Source organism: Heliconius melpomene, chromosome 17, assembly GCF_056956725.1.
Source record: "Heliconius melpomene rosina isolate 202511_hmr_F chromosome 17, ASM5695672v1, whole genome shotgun sequence".
NCBI lineage: Eukaryota > Metazoa > Arthropoda > Insecta > Lepidoptera > Nymphalidae > Heliconius > Heliconius melpomene.
In genome coordinates, this window is record NC_140405.1 from 13,468,621 (window position 1) to 13,483,272 (window position 14,652).

General features: G+C 44.7%; 1 protein-coding gene across 1 annotated transcript; it reads right to left on the minus strand.

The window, feature by feature from the left end:
* Positions 1-270: 270 nt before the first annotated feature.
* LOC146530436 (uncharacterized) lies at positions 271-13,810 on the minus strand. The gene is made up of 5 exons (XM_085200747.1): positions 13,595-13,810; positions 12,519-12,654; positions 9,153-9,556; positions 7,046-8,983; positions 271-6,912 (listed from the first exon to the last, which is right to left on the minus strand). The coding sequence occupies exons 1-5, from the start codon at positions 13,808-13,810 to the stop codon at positions 538-540; spliced, it is 9,069 nt and encodes a 3,022-aa protein (XP_085056873.1). The 3' UTR covers positions 271-537.
* Between the last annotated feature and the right edge of the window lie 842 nt (positions 13,811-14,652).

The following is a 14,652-nucleotide window of genomic DNA, read 5'->3' on the forward strand; positions in this document are numbered from 1 at the left end:
GAAGAATCCAGAAGGTTAGTATAAATAATGTAAAATCATCTGGATCTGCCCTAAAGATGGGCGTTCCACAAGGATCTATACTTGGTCCCCTTTTATTTCTTCTTTATATTAACGATCTGCCTTTTTATGTGAAGAACATATGTGATATTGTACTTTTCGCGGATGATACCTCTTTAATATTTAAAGTTGACAGAAATAAAATAAACTATGACGAAGTGAATAGTGCATTATCGCATATTCTTCGTTGGTTTGATGTTAATAATCTATTTTTTTATTTATTTTTTTTTTTATTTTAGAAACTACATCCACGGGCGCATAGTTGCCCGTGCCTTTTTTTATTTTATGAAAGTTCTTTTAATGTGGCGTACTTAATTTTGGGACAATTTAAACTGTACTTATATCTAGAGCTTATACTAGAGGGGTTGGATGAGACCCCTACCGACAATTATTATTATTTTTTTTTACATATATTATTATAGTATTTTGTATAATTATTATAGTCTTTTGTATAATTATTATGTATATAGGTGTGGAATTTTAGATTTGGCCTGGCTTATGCAGAACGCCTTCCTTAAGTTTTTGGATCAGTGCCACTATCACCCTATCGTCTCTTTGTGACATTGCCCCTTTTAGGTTCGCCTCCACCACCTCCGTAAATGAAGCGCCCACCGCTCGGCTGATGAAGTTGCCTATTGCGTCACCGCCATCGTCAGAGTAATAGACACAGGTGTTGGTGTGTCTCGTCACTGCGACGACTGCGTGAGAGACGCTCTCATGTACTCGGATCCGTGCGCGTCCGGTTCGGACGATGACAACGTCTGCGAAGGTCTGCCCCTGGGCCTCATGGATAGTCATGACTCGCGAACCTGCTCCAGCTCCATATCCCTGGTCTTTCAGCTGCCTCTTCTCCTCCTGCGTGTGGACCAGATATAGGGTGCCGTCGTTACAGTGTGGTATTCGCGCGTCGGTGTATCCGAGAACCTTTAGGGAGTGGACAATGGGGCTTGCGGAGTAAATGCTGTTATATACTCCGGCGAGGGCATAGGCGACGTCCATTGGGCTCCGATGTGTGCAAGGCAACTCGCATGTGATGTTGGTTGTCAAGCTAGGCCTACAGTACCTTAATTCGAATAGATTTTGTCTGTCGATGTAAGGCAGCTGATTGATATCTCCGATGAGTGTGACCTCGTTCGCTCCTGACAGTCTGGCCGCCATAACAATGGCCCCGAAGTGGTTCCTGAGGGCTTCGTCCACCGTTAGCCGGTTTATAGCTATTCCCTCATGAAAACCGTTGACTAAGATCGAGGCCATTGTTCGCACTCTCTTTGTCGCTTTCGTGCCAAGGCGGTGCGCCAGCTTCTCTCTTAGATCTTTCGCGGCCTCTACTGTGGTTGTCGCTACTACTTCCGTGTCCTCATCGAAGTGCTTGATAATGTGAGTTGTCTTACCACACCCCGGAACCCCATTTACCCAGGAAAGTTTTGGTAGCTCCCAATTCACGAAGGCTGCGCCCGGCTCAGGATCGCTTGAAATGGCGTTTGCCATTCCGAGTATCCTATCGTCCAGCATCACCCTCGTGCATTCGGCCACTACTACCACTTGGTCGCTCTCTGATGTTAGGAATTTGGGGGGATCGTCTACTCTTTTACTTTCGACCAGGCCTATAAAGCCCTTGGTGCTGCTATAGGCCGCCATGTACTGTCCCGTCATGCTTCCGTGAATGACACGGGAGCTGACGTTGTCATAGATGGCGGCTTTGGCTTCATCGAGTTCTACTTCCAGGAGTTTGAAGTTCCCTCTCTGGAAAGTCTGAAGGATCTTTTTACAGACATTGGTGTTTACCTCGCGGGTTGCCTTTAATGTGGCTAAGAACTCGATGAACGCATTTATAGCATGTTCCTTTGGGCTTCTGGCTATTTTTAGGTCAGGTAGTGTTATGTTGCCTCTGCTGTGCTCTAGTACGCCTTCGCGGTGTCCTTTTTGTTCCCGTTGATTTCGGGTATCGAAAAAGGCTTTGACCTCTCTCTCTTGCGTGCTAGTTTGGCGCGCAGCCTTAGAGGCAGAACATTTTGGGGTTTCTTTTTCCCTTGGAGCGACGACTCCCAGAATGGCCCTCGCCAAAGTCCTCGAGATGTTATGTTTGGGGGTGGGTGTGGTCTTGCTTGTGGATGGCTCGGGGTACAGCTTCTCTTGCAGCCTCTCGGATCCGCTCTGCTTCGGCGTTTCGGTTGGAGCCTCTGTTGAGGGGGAAGGTAGATGTTTCTTTGCCTTTAGGAAGTCAAGGCATTCCCCCCTGTCTTCGTAGACGACTAGCTGGTGTTTGTGGGCGACCTTGAGGCATTCGTAGTAGTTTGCTATGCTGCCTCTATAAGGTTCTACCCTCATTGCGTCTACGCTTATGGTCTTAGGGGCTCCTTGCGGCGTGCATTCCCGAACTCTTCGGAGGATCGAGTCAAGTTGGGCAAAGGGAGATTTCTCCCCACATTCGAGCAATGCGATCACTTTGTTCTGTGACCGCAGTATTCGGCAGGGGGGTTCAGCCAGCCTTTGCCAAGTCAGTGAGTCTATTTTTGCTGACCTCACCGATGTTTTACTCGTGCTTCCTTTGAGTAGGGCTGCTAGTCCTGGTGAAATTTGGACTCTATCCGGCGGTTCCGAGCGACTGAAAGCTATTCCCACCCTTTCTGATCCCTCGGCCATGAACAAGGCTACGCTCCTGACCCTTATTCCGGGTTGTCCGTCCGCTGCCTTCTCATTTAGCATTGCCGTCACGTTGGTTGTGGCCAGTGTTGGTGGATTGTGCTGTGGCGGGTTTACTTTTGTGGTTAGTTTTTTCCACTTCTTTGGCAGGCCTCCTGTGGTCTTTTTGAGGGAGGCCAGTAGTTTATTTATTGTTGGTTTTGTTGGTATTGTTGGTGTGGGAGAAGCAGGTGTCGAGTGTGTTTGTTGGATTGGTACGGGGATTGGAAGTGGTGCGGAAGTTGGTATCTGGGGAGCTTGTGGAAGCGGTGCAGGTGTTGTTGGTGGTGTGGGTACTGGTGTTTGGGAATTTTGTGTGAGTGGTGCAGGGGTTTGTGATGGTGCAGGTGCTGGTGTTTGGGATGTTTGTGAGGGTGGCGCGGGTATTGGCGCGGAGGGGGGAGCCACTAGCGAGCTGTTGCGTTTCGCGGCTGTTAAGATGGCTTTACGTGCGAAGGTGAGGAAAGGTGTCCTGGTGGCTTCTGATTCTAAGATGGTGTGGAGTGATTGCTGGTCTAGGTTTTTGTTGATGGTGACCTCCAGCATCGCTCGATCTGAGCCGTACCTTGGGCAGTCCCGGATTACGTGCGTGACCGTTTCCTCACATTGCGGATCGCAGAGACAAGATGGGCTGTCCTTTAAGTGGAATCTGTGCAAGTAGGCGGCGAAACCTCCGTGGCCGGTAAGTAGCTGGGTGTCTGTTGGTGTTATTTTTGTTTTCCTTACCAGAGTATGTGCCTTTTTGACGTCTGGTAAGAACAGCTTTGTGACTGATCCGGTTTGGGAGGCCTCATATCTCGCTTGCCATGTCTTGACAGTCTCCTCGCGTATCTGCTTTCGGACATATGATACTGGTACTTTGTCATAGTCCGGTGCCGTCTTCTTTTTTATTGCCGCCTTTTTCGCCAGCTCGTCTGCCCTTTCGTTGCCGGGTGTTCCAACGTGGGCCCTCAACCAGAAGAACCGCACTGTCCTGCCCTCGTTCTGGATGTCACGTATGCAGCTCTTCATTTGTAGGCCGAGAGGGTGAGTCGTCGATGGGGATCTTAGTAGATCCAAGGATGATCTCGAGTCGCTTAAGATGTTGGTAGCGCTCGTTTTCGACTTTTTCACCATCTCTATTGCCCTGAAGAGTGCATACATTTCCGACTGGAAGACAGTGTTGTGCGGCTCCAGGCGAAATGTGGAGAACTTCCTCTCCCTACCCTGGTCCCACAAGGTTAGGGCTGCTCCTACTTTACCCTCGATTTTGCTGCCGTCGGTGAAGATTAGGGGACCGGCTATTTGGTGTTTATCGAGGGTCTCCTGGTCGAGGCTCTCCAAGCGCATGTACTCTGTTGTTTTGAGTTGTGATGGGTGTGGATTTTGTAATGGTCCCACCCTGCGCTCTATTTCGCGTCCTGGTGGTAGGAGGTCCACGCAGTACCCCTTTTTGATCTTGTACAGATTGGCGGCTTCCTGGATTCGAAGGTCAAGGGGGATTAAGCCTGAGAGGACCAGTGCCGATGTCAGAGACACCGTCCTGTACGCCTTGCATATTTTTTGGGCAAATCCTCTTTGCAGCGAGTCTAGTTGTTTCCTTATCATCAGCTTCTCGGCTGCCGAAGACCACGCGCTTGCTGCGTAGAGGACGATTGGCTCTATCACCGCCACGTAAATGGTTCTCACTATCTCGCCATTAAGACCCCACGTTACCCTCGCCGCGCACGCTAGTCGTTTGTAAATGTCTGCAGCTTTCTTGCATATTGCAGATGCGTGCGCGTTGAAAGTCAGCTTGGAGTCTATTACGAGTCCTAGGAGTTTTATTTCCGAGACCATACTCAGTCGGGTGCCGGACATGTAGACTTCGGGGGCTTCAAACTTGTGCTTCTTGGTAATTACCATCGCGTGGGTCTTATGCGCGGCGAAGCTCAGTTTATTTAGCCTTCCCCAGTCCTGCACTTCGGCTAGGGTGGTCTCGGCTTGGGCTTGTAACTCACTAGTACTATGGCTGGAGAAAGCGAGGACCACATCGTCAGCAAAGGCCTGACAGTATATCCCTCTGGACGCCATTTTGTGCAGGAGTGAGTCCAAGATGAGGTTCCAGAAGGTTGGTCCGCCGATGGATCCTTGGACACAACCCTTCGTGGTACCCTTTTCGCTGGTTGCTCTGGCGTAGTTGATGATGACTCTTCGATCTTCCAGGTACGAGGCCACCAGGGAGTAGAGGTTTTTTGGGCATCGTTTCCGCACCAATTGGCTCTTAAGTGACGGCCACCAAGCATTGTCGAAAGCGCCCTCTATGTCCAGGGATACAAGGAGTATTGTCTTTTTTTTCTGTTTAGTTTCTGTTTTTATGTGTTGTATTAGGTCATAGAGTGCGTCCTCGGTTCCCCTTTGCGGCGTGAACCCATATTGGCTGGGATGAAGCGTTGGTAAAAGGTGCCACTGCAGTCTTCCCACTAAAAGCTTCTCGACCGTCTTCCCGAGGATCGGTAGTAGCCCTATGGGACGGTACGACTTTGGGTTGGTGTAGTCGTCCTTTGCAGGTTTACGAAGGATGCAGACGTGGGCGATTTTCCACTGCTTGGGGAAGTATGACAGTGATAGACACTTATTAGCTATCGCCAAGAATACCTCTCTGTCACAGTTGATCGCCATGCTGCATATGTCGGAGGTCAGGCCGTCCGGTCCCGGCGCTTTCTTTGGGTTCTGGCTCGAGAGAACCATCTCCAATTCCGCGTCCGTGAAGGGGGGGTCGTCCTCCGACAGGTCTTCAATCTCCGCGGGAGTTTTTCCTTCAGTGGCCTCTCTGACTCGCTTGTGCAGTTCAGTTTCGCCATCTACTTGGTCGTCAGGGTAGAACGTCTTTGCCAGGAGCTCCGCCGACTTATCTGGTGACAGTGTTTCGCCAGCTATGTTCCTTAGCAACATATCGTCTTGTCTTTTGGACGTCTTCCTTATAACTCTGTAGATGCCGTCCCAAACGCTCTCACGGTCTTGAGAAGTGCAGAACTCCTTCCAGCTCTGGGTGGCTGCCTCTATTGCTTTCTGATGGTATGTGTCCCTTGCCTGCATGTACTCATCGACAGTGAACTCTCTTCGTCGGGGCGCAGCGTTCCGGATTCGGCGTTTCTTCCTAAGCACGTCAGATTGTAATTTGTCTAGGGTGGTTGACCACCATGGCGGCCTTGGATCGCCTTTCCGGTCTCTAACTTTGGGTATTGTTCCTTTGCATGAGCTGTGGACTATGGATGTGTAGATCGATAACATCTTCTCCAGTTCCTCCGGGCTTGAAACTCTGTGTACGTTATCTTTGGCTATGTTGTGTTCGGCTAGTGCGGCCTTGAAGGCAGTTACGAAGTCCGACCACTTTGCTTTCTTGGTATTGTACCTGCGTGTGGTGATAGGCTTCAGGGGTTCCAGTGCCCTTTCCAAGCGCAGCGCAAACGTTATTGCGTTGTGGTCGGATGTTACCAGACTTCGGTCCACTCTCCAGTTCTCCGCTCTGCCAAGCAGGGTGTGACTTATTAAGGTCACATCCACACAGCTCTCGTAACACCTCCCTCCTCTGTAAGTTTCGAAAGTTGGTATATTGCCCGAGTTTAGGACGTGGAGGTCCAGCTCTGTTGCGAAGGAGTGATACTCCGCTCCGCGATGATTTTCGGATTTGCTGCCCCACCAATGACTCCAAGCATTCACGTCGCCCGCAACTATTCGATGGTTGGTGTGAATTTTGGTGGTAGCCTTTTTGATTTGGGATAGATATGGGGATAAGTTCTGGTCGCCTTCTAAGTACACGGAGAGCACTCCCAACGACAGCGGTCCGGCTTTGAGATGGACGGCAGCCACGTTTTCGGTCACGATCTGGGGATCATGGATCACCTCCAGGGTGTTTCCGAAAATTATTATGGCCGCCTTAACCGGTTTCTGGCGGTTTAGAGTGCACTGGATGGTGGTTGTGCCTGGTTGAGATTTCATCTCACCTGTCCTTCCTACATACGGCTCTTGGACCAGTGCGATTGAGATACCTTCCTCTACCGCCACCTTGTATATTTCCGCCGTCGCCAGTTTGGAGCGTTGTAGGTTCGCTTGAACGAACCTTAGTTCGCTCCCGGTTACTCTGCGCACCTCGCAGGCGACACGTGGTGAAGTGTTTGGGGGGCCCTTAGCAATACTGAACCCTGGAACGTGCTATACCATCCCATTTTTGCCTTTCGGGGCACTCTAAGCTATAGGCTGTATGTGCCTGGTCCGCGATTTCCCTTTTTAATTTTGCGCAATTTGCACACCGGGGAGTTTCTAGATTTTGCCGTTTTTGGCAGACCTTCCCCGCGTGGTCCTCTCCGCAGTAACTGCATAATTCCGTTCCGGCTTTGCAGAGAGTCCGGGTGTGCCCGAAGCCAAGACATTTAGCACATTGCACTAGTGGGGATTGATCCTCCACCGTGCACCTGCCAAAGCCTATGTAGATCTTCTCGGCCTCGGTGAATCGCTTATATATCACCGGGGAAACCTGAAGAACGGGATGGCATTCATGGGGGTTCCGGGCGCGCTTCCTGTAGCGAACCCGTATCCTCATGTCTGCCTCTTGGATGTTTTGGAGTAGATGTTTGTTTTGAGATGTGGTGTATTCCACAAGTTCCTCGTTTGTGAGGCAGCTGAGGACTCCCCTCACGCACACTAACGGGTCTTGATTGGTGGGCTCTTTTATTGTGAGGTTTTGTGACTTTTCAATTTGGCTTTTTACAATGTTTTTGTCCTCTTTGGTAGGGCACCGTATAACGACCTTCTGATCCCTGGCCTTTCGGACCCTATCCACTTTTGCACCAGTAGCTCTGAGATCGAGTGCGTCTCTTATCCTCGTTATGACATTGTCACTCGTCTCTGTTGGCAATTTTGACGCGATGATAAGTGTGTGGTTCGGGTGGGGAGCCTTTGGCTTGGCAGCGGCCTGTGCGAAGGTCTTCGGTCCCGCCACTGGTTGTTTCTCGCAGTTCGCGAGATCCGTTACCCCCTTCTTGATGGTGGCCAGGGTCTGTTTTACCTCCTGGACCGCCAGCTCAGTGTCTATCGACGGCCTCGGAGGACTGCTGTCACGGCGCCGCGTATCTCGAATGGTTCGTACCCCAGAGGACATTATTTCTAATTTTTCTTTTATCCCGCATATCTCTGGGGTTATATCTTTGGGTATGGGAGGGGGGGGTTGTGGCATGTTGATTTTTTCTTTTATTTGTGTGAGTGTCGTTTCTATTGCCTGCAGGGACTCCGTCAGCCTCGCTCTTTCCTCGGTGTCTTTGTCGTTTTTGGGAGCTTGTGTCTCCGATGGCCTGTGCAAGTTTTCGGACACACGGGACGCCAGGTTGTCCACGTCCCGCCGAAACATTTCAAACCGGTTAGCCAGAGATGTCAGGTGGCTTTCTATTCTTTTTGTGGCTTGTTGCAGTTCCTTCCACTGGGTGGAAGGAGTCGCCTCTGTGTTTGTTTTTGTCACGGCAAGCTCCCAGATGACTTTCGACAGGGATGAGTGTGCTTCTTTTATCTCCGCTATCTCTCTGAAGGGTTGCTCGGTCTCGTAGCCCAGCCAGCTTCTTATTGATTGGGCCTCCTTCAGGTTTTCAGATATTTCCTTCCTGGCACTACTCAATTCCGACACCATCTTCTGGCTAATTTTTTCTATTGCTTTGGTGTGCGCTCGCTCGACATGCACTATTTCTTGCGCGTGTCTGGCGCGTTCCTTCTCCAGGTTGCATTTGTGCCTGTTCCTGGAGTCGGAGAGCGAGAGCACCGTTTCGTACAATCCCTGGAGGCTTTCAATGGCGGTTGTCTTGACTTCCCTCTTCATGTTTATCACCGACTCTAGCGCGGCCTTCCCGTTCTGTAGCAGCGTGTTGGCCACTCCCGTCACCAAGTCCATCTCCACCCCCGTGCCTCTTTTGGAGGTGGTGTAAAGGAGGCTGATCCTCCTTCCTGTGCTCGAGGCCACGGAACCCGTCGGTGACGCGGGCCCGTCCGAGTCGGACATGCACGGCTCCACTTCGGGGATAGTGATGCTAATTTCAGCCGTGTTGGGTGGCGCTTGCTGTGGAAGTTCCAGTTGTGGAGGCGGTGTGGTCCTTGGCGCTGAGTTTGCCGTTTTGGTGAGTACCTTCTGCCTCAGCGACGTGGATTTTGTCGCAGCTGAGTCGGCGGTTCTGCGTGAGCCTGACTTTACAGAATCTGCTTGCGATTTGGTAGACATTGTGTTGTATTTTGTTGTACTTGTCTATATAGTGTTTGTTCTTAAATATCTATTACAATGTTTATTCTTAATATTTATACAATATTTATTCCTATGTTAATATCATGTGTTTATATGTATATATATATATTATTGCTATTACTATTTCTAATGATTTTTTTTTTTTTTTTTTTTATTGTCGGTAGGGACTCACCTTTCGCTGATGTTCTGCGATGTCTGTGTTGTTGGTTGTCCCAGGAAGATTGAGTACGCCGCGATGGGTGGTAGCGCCTTTGTTAACTTTGGCTCTCTGGCAGTGTGTGCGCTCGCGTGGTCGGAGACACTGTCTAATGCGGTGAAGTGACGACGTTGGTCTGCGAGCACGTATATTCCGTACAGTATCACGTACGATTTCACGTACGAATTCGCTGTAGTACGTGCTCCTCGGCAGGCACGTACGTTCAATCGGCGAAAACGTGACCCGGAGCACGCACTCGCTACAGTGAACAGCTTGTTTCTCCTGAGGTCTTCCCGCAAAATCCCGGTATAACTCCGGAACCCTCACTGATTTCGCGTCACAAACACTACGTCCTGTCGAGTCACTCACTGGCTGCCTTCCTGCCAAAATTTGAGGCGCTAGGCTCCGAATTTCCTATTTTTTAGGAATATTTTCCGCGGAGCAGATGTTGCGCGTGCGAGTGTTGAGCGTGTTCTCCGTGTTAATAATCTATTGTTAAATGCAAAAAAAACGAAATGCATCGAGTTTGCTTTACCAAATGTTAAAAAACATAATTTTAATCTAATAATTAAAGGAGAACCTCTTAATGTCTCGGAATCAGCTATTTTCTTAGGTGTTACTATAGATTCCAAACTGAAGTGGAACGCTCATCTGGAAGCACTTGCAGATAAACTCAGCTCTGCCGCGTTTGCAATTAAGAAAGTAAGACAAATGACGGACGTTGAAACTGCCCGACTAGTCTACTTTAGCTACTTTCATAGTATTTTATCTTATGGAATGCTACTATGGGGCAGTGCTTCAGATATAAATTCAATATTTATTCTCCAAAAAAGAGCCGTGAGATATATTTATAATCTAAGAGCTCGTGATTCTCTGCGAGATGTTTTCAAAGATGCAGGTATTATTACAGTTGCTTCCCAATTTATATACTATAATATTCTCTTTGTCCGACAAAATATACATTGTCATAGAAAAAATAGCCACAGTCATAAGATAGGAACGAGAAATAAAGATAAGATTGTTACTCCAAGTTTTCGCCTCCAAAAAGTTAATAAATCTTTTATGGGGCTGAGTATACGTGTATATAATAAAATTCCGCAGTGTATTCTTAGTTTGCCACTACCAAAATTTAAACTATCTGTAAAAAAAATTCTAACAAGTAAAGCTTATTACACTGTTCAAAAATATTTAGAGGATAAACATGTATGGAATTAATGTCTATTGAATGTCAGGCAGGACAGCTGCCAGCTAATGTAATAGTAAAATATACCATTGACTTTGAAAAGAGCAACTGTTGAGTTTCTTGCCGGCTCTTCTCAGCAGAACTGCCTTCCGAACCGGTGCACAGTGGGACGGAATGACCCGCTTCGTGTCAAAAATCCGTAACTCATTCAGTTTTCATCGCAAAGTGTTGAAATTTTGCGTATATATACTTGAATATATTTGCTATCAATGACATCAAATAGATATTAATAAAAGTCATGGGTTATTTAATAAAAAAATTTCAAAGTTAGAAATTGTCATAAATAAGAGCATATTAAGATGTTTAAAAATAATTTTTATTTTTAAATCATTAAAAGTAACTTAAGTATACTGAATCTAGGCTGTTTAACAAAAAACTGATGTATCATATGTAATATAAAAATATTTTTTATAAAAATAGTGACGTAAACAAGGAATTTATTCTGTGATTCGCAGAAGTTCTTTAGCTTCGTCAAACAGTTCGTTAGATACTTTTGTAATCCTTATTTCTTGCTTCCTGAGCGTCTTCAGAAAGTTGCCCAATAGGAAGAATCGCATAGTACTGTATAATTTGAGTTCCATGTATAAGAATTTTATGCACCGAAGGAGGCATGTAATACTTGTTACATTTGTTAACATACAATTGCGCAATTCGATCAATATACACTTATGTATTAATTTTTCGACATTTACGGCAAGTCCTGATGACATAGTGTGAAGAATTATATAAAAAATTTATTTGAATGTTGTTCATTATAGTTTGTACGTGTGAAGACGACAAATTGAAGTTCTCCTTTTAAAAGTTTTCTATTTCAGAAGTATTTCTCCCTTCAATTATAAAAATGCATAAGTTACGTCTACTGCAAACGAATTCATTCAATTCAACATTCAAAAAATACTCATGTTGCACAAAATATATGTATATCTTTTAATAAGTTAACAGTATTAGAAACAATGCGGAAAAGTCCGGTTACTCTAATGAAAGCAACTAGTTATAATTGGTCTTTTTATACTTGTCCAGAAAAGTGTTTTGTGCAAAACCACATCAAATTAATTAAATAGTTTATTTTGTATTCACATAATATTGTTTATTTACATAAAAAATGATAATTTTGTCATGTTCGTAGTTGGAATGACTACAAAAAATGTTATATTTCAAAACAAATATGCTCTTTCAAAAATAGACATATTATTATTTTCCATGTTAAAATATAAATTCTGATAGTTTTTTTCTACTTATAGAACAAAAAAGAACTAAATAGGACGCCAATTATTTAAAATAAAAGCAGTATTCATGAAATATCAAAAATTTACATTTTACTACATTTTGGTTTTTTTGCTGTAAATCAAAATGGCGCAAATATGCGCAAAATTTTATTCTTTCCCCTAATTCTTGAATAGTTCTTGTATACATACATATAGTTTTCTCGGCAGCGGCAGCCAGCGGCAACAATGAAAACTCCAATTGAAAATATGAAAATGTTAAAATATAACACTTCTAAAAATTTTAAGATATCTTTTTAAATATAGGTTTTTAGTATACATTAATTATATTTTCTTAAAGAAAAAACAATGAGCTTTATAAAAATGTATAACATAAATATAGTTACTATAGAAATTTATTAAGAAACTAACGCTTAAATATCGCTATATGCAGTATGGAAAATAGGGAAATATCGAAGTGTATTGTTTGAAGGTCATTTTGGATACTTTAAACTGCTATCAAAAATAAAAATCTTGTTGTATTGATAAGATAGTCTATTCTAGTATATAGAACAATCAACAGAATTTTGAAATTACGACTTTTGTTTCGACCATTTTTGGCACGCTTTTATAGAAAGCGTCCCATAGTGCGGTGGTAGCTTTTTGTTGACATGTACATTCGACGATTCAAAAGTGCTTTTATAGTTTATTTGAATAAAGAATATTTTGAATTTGAATATTATATAATATTTAATAAATATTCTTATAGTTTAAGCAGGCGTAAGCACTAGTCATTTAATATAACCTTAATTTCGATTAGTGGAGGGAATTTTAGTTTTTTGGATCCTCATTGCTCAATTCAACTTTTAATATTGGATTAGAATCATTTTTTTTTACCTATAGTATGCTTTATAATCATTGAGCTATACCAGTCTTTATAAGTATCTTCCAACAGTAATCTTAACAATTCAATTTTTTTCATATCCGTTGCTATTTGTAAACGTTCACATTCACTTTCAAAAGAGTTTAACCACTGAATAACATTTGTTGTATTTTTTGAAAACTTTTCTATTGAAAATTCTTCTAATAGTCTCATCTTATTTTCTGATTTTTGCAATGATTTATTTATTATAGGTTCTATTGAAGAAGAATCATTCCGTTGTTCAAATTTCTCAAGTAAAAACCCATCAAACTGTATGTCATCATCTAGATATCTTGATTTCATCTCTTTATTTAATGTTATCCATACCTGTCTTCTGTCATGTCTCTTCTAGAGGGATTTCTTAATTTTTCCGAATATAGTATGATTTATTATTTCCTCATGCAAATAAATAGATTGATATCTTTCAGGCACAATAAAAGTTTGATTTAGTGTATCGGTAATTGTGGTTATGTCATATATATGTTAAAATGTCAGGTGCTAAGTATAATAAAATACTTAATAACCACAATTTATTGTTCCTCTTTTACATATACACACTTCTAACACTGTTTCTATATAACACTTTACACTTATACGCGTTTTAAAACGCATAGTTCCAACAATGACACCGATTTTAAATACTTGAACACTGTCACAATTTTACACCTTACAACAGGCAGAATAACCACGTACTGCCTCAATCCTTCAAAAACGTCACTTTTTATAGCCGTTCCCTTCCTCTTTTATAAATAATTATGTGGGTATTATTATTTTGTTTTCTGTAAAATTGCCCTCACACTGACAATTGTCTAACAGTTCGGCCGTCCTGCACCGAAACACGACCTCGTGTTTCCAAAAAAAACAAAACAAAAAGCGAATAACTATGGTTCATAACTTTTACATAATCGACTGTAACAATGTCTCTTACAAAAATGATTTACAGCTTTCACAAACAATATTTAAAGGCAATCTGCCATGTTAAACTAGGGCCAATTTTTACCCACGTAACCTGGGTCAATCTGCCCACCTGAATCTAGAGCAATCTGCTAACCTTAACCTTCGGCAATCTGCCCACTTTAAGTTGCAGTAATCTGCCCATATTAAACTGCGACAATCTGCCCGTTTTAAGCTGCGGTAATCTGCCCAATTTAAACTGTGGCAATCTGCCCACTTTAAGTTGCAGCAATCTGCCCATATTAAACTGCGACAATCTGCCCGTTTTAAGCTGCGGCAATCTGCCCAATTTAAACTGTGGCAATCTGCCCATTTTAAGCTGTGGCAATCTGCCCATTTTAAGCTGCGGCAATCTGCCCATTTTAAACTGCGGCAATCTGACCATTTTAAGTTGCGTCAATCTGCCCATTTTAAGCTGCGGCAATCTGCCCATTTTAATCAGTGGCAATCTGCCCAACTAAACCTGCAAAATCTACTCACCTTAACCTGCGGAAAACTGTCCACCTTTACTTGCGGCCATCAGACCATTTTAAACTACGGCAATCAGCCCATTTTAAGCTGCAGCAATCTGCCCATTTTAATCTGTGGCAATCTGCTCACCTAAACCTGCAAAAATCTACTAACCTTAACCTGCGGAAATCTGTTTACCTTAACCTGCGGCAATCTGCCCACCTGAACCTGCGGCAGTATGTCCCTCCTCACAGTGCTCCTCCTCGACTCCCACTGGCTGCGAGCCAGCGAAGATTAGAATCTTCCGTGAAACGTGGCGGCAGAAGCCTGCTAGGCACCTTACGGAGTCAAAGATGATGTTGTCACCGTTGATGGTCTCCTCGAGGTAGCTCGCAGCAGCTACCTGTGCGTCTACTTGGCCCAAGTTGGTAGGTGATCAGCTTTGCGGCAATCTGTCCCTCCTCACAGTACTCCCCCTCGACTCCCACTGGCTGCGAGCCAGCGAAGATTAGAATCCTCCGTGAAACGTGGCGGCAGAAGCCTGCTAGGCACCTTACGGAGCCAAAGATGATGTCACCGTTGATGGTCTGCTCGAGGTAGCTCGCAGCAGCTACCTGCGCGTCTACTTGGCCCAAGTTGGTAGGTGATCAGCTTTGCGGCAATTTGTTTACCTGAAACTGGGGCAATCTGTCCACATGAAACTGG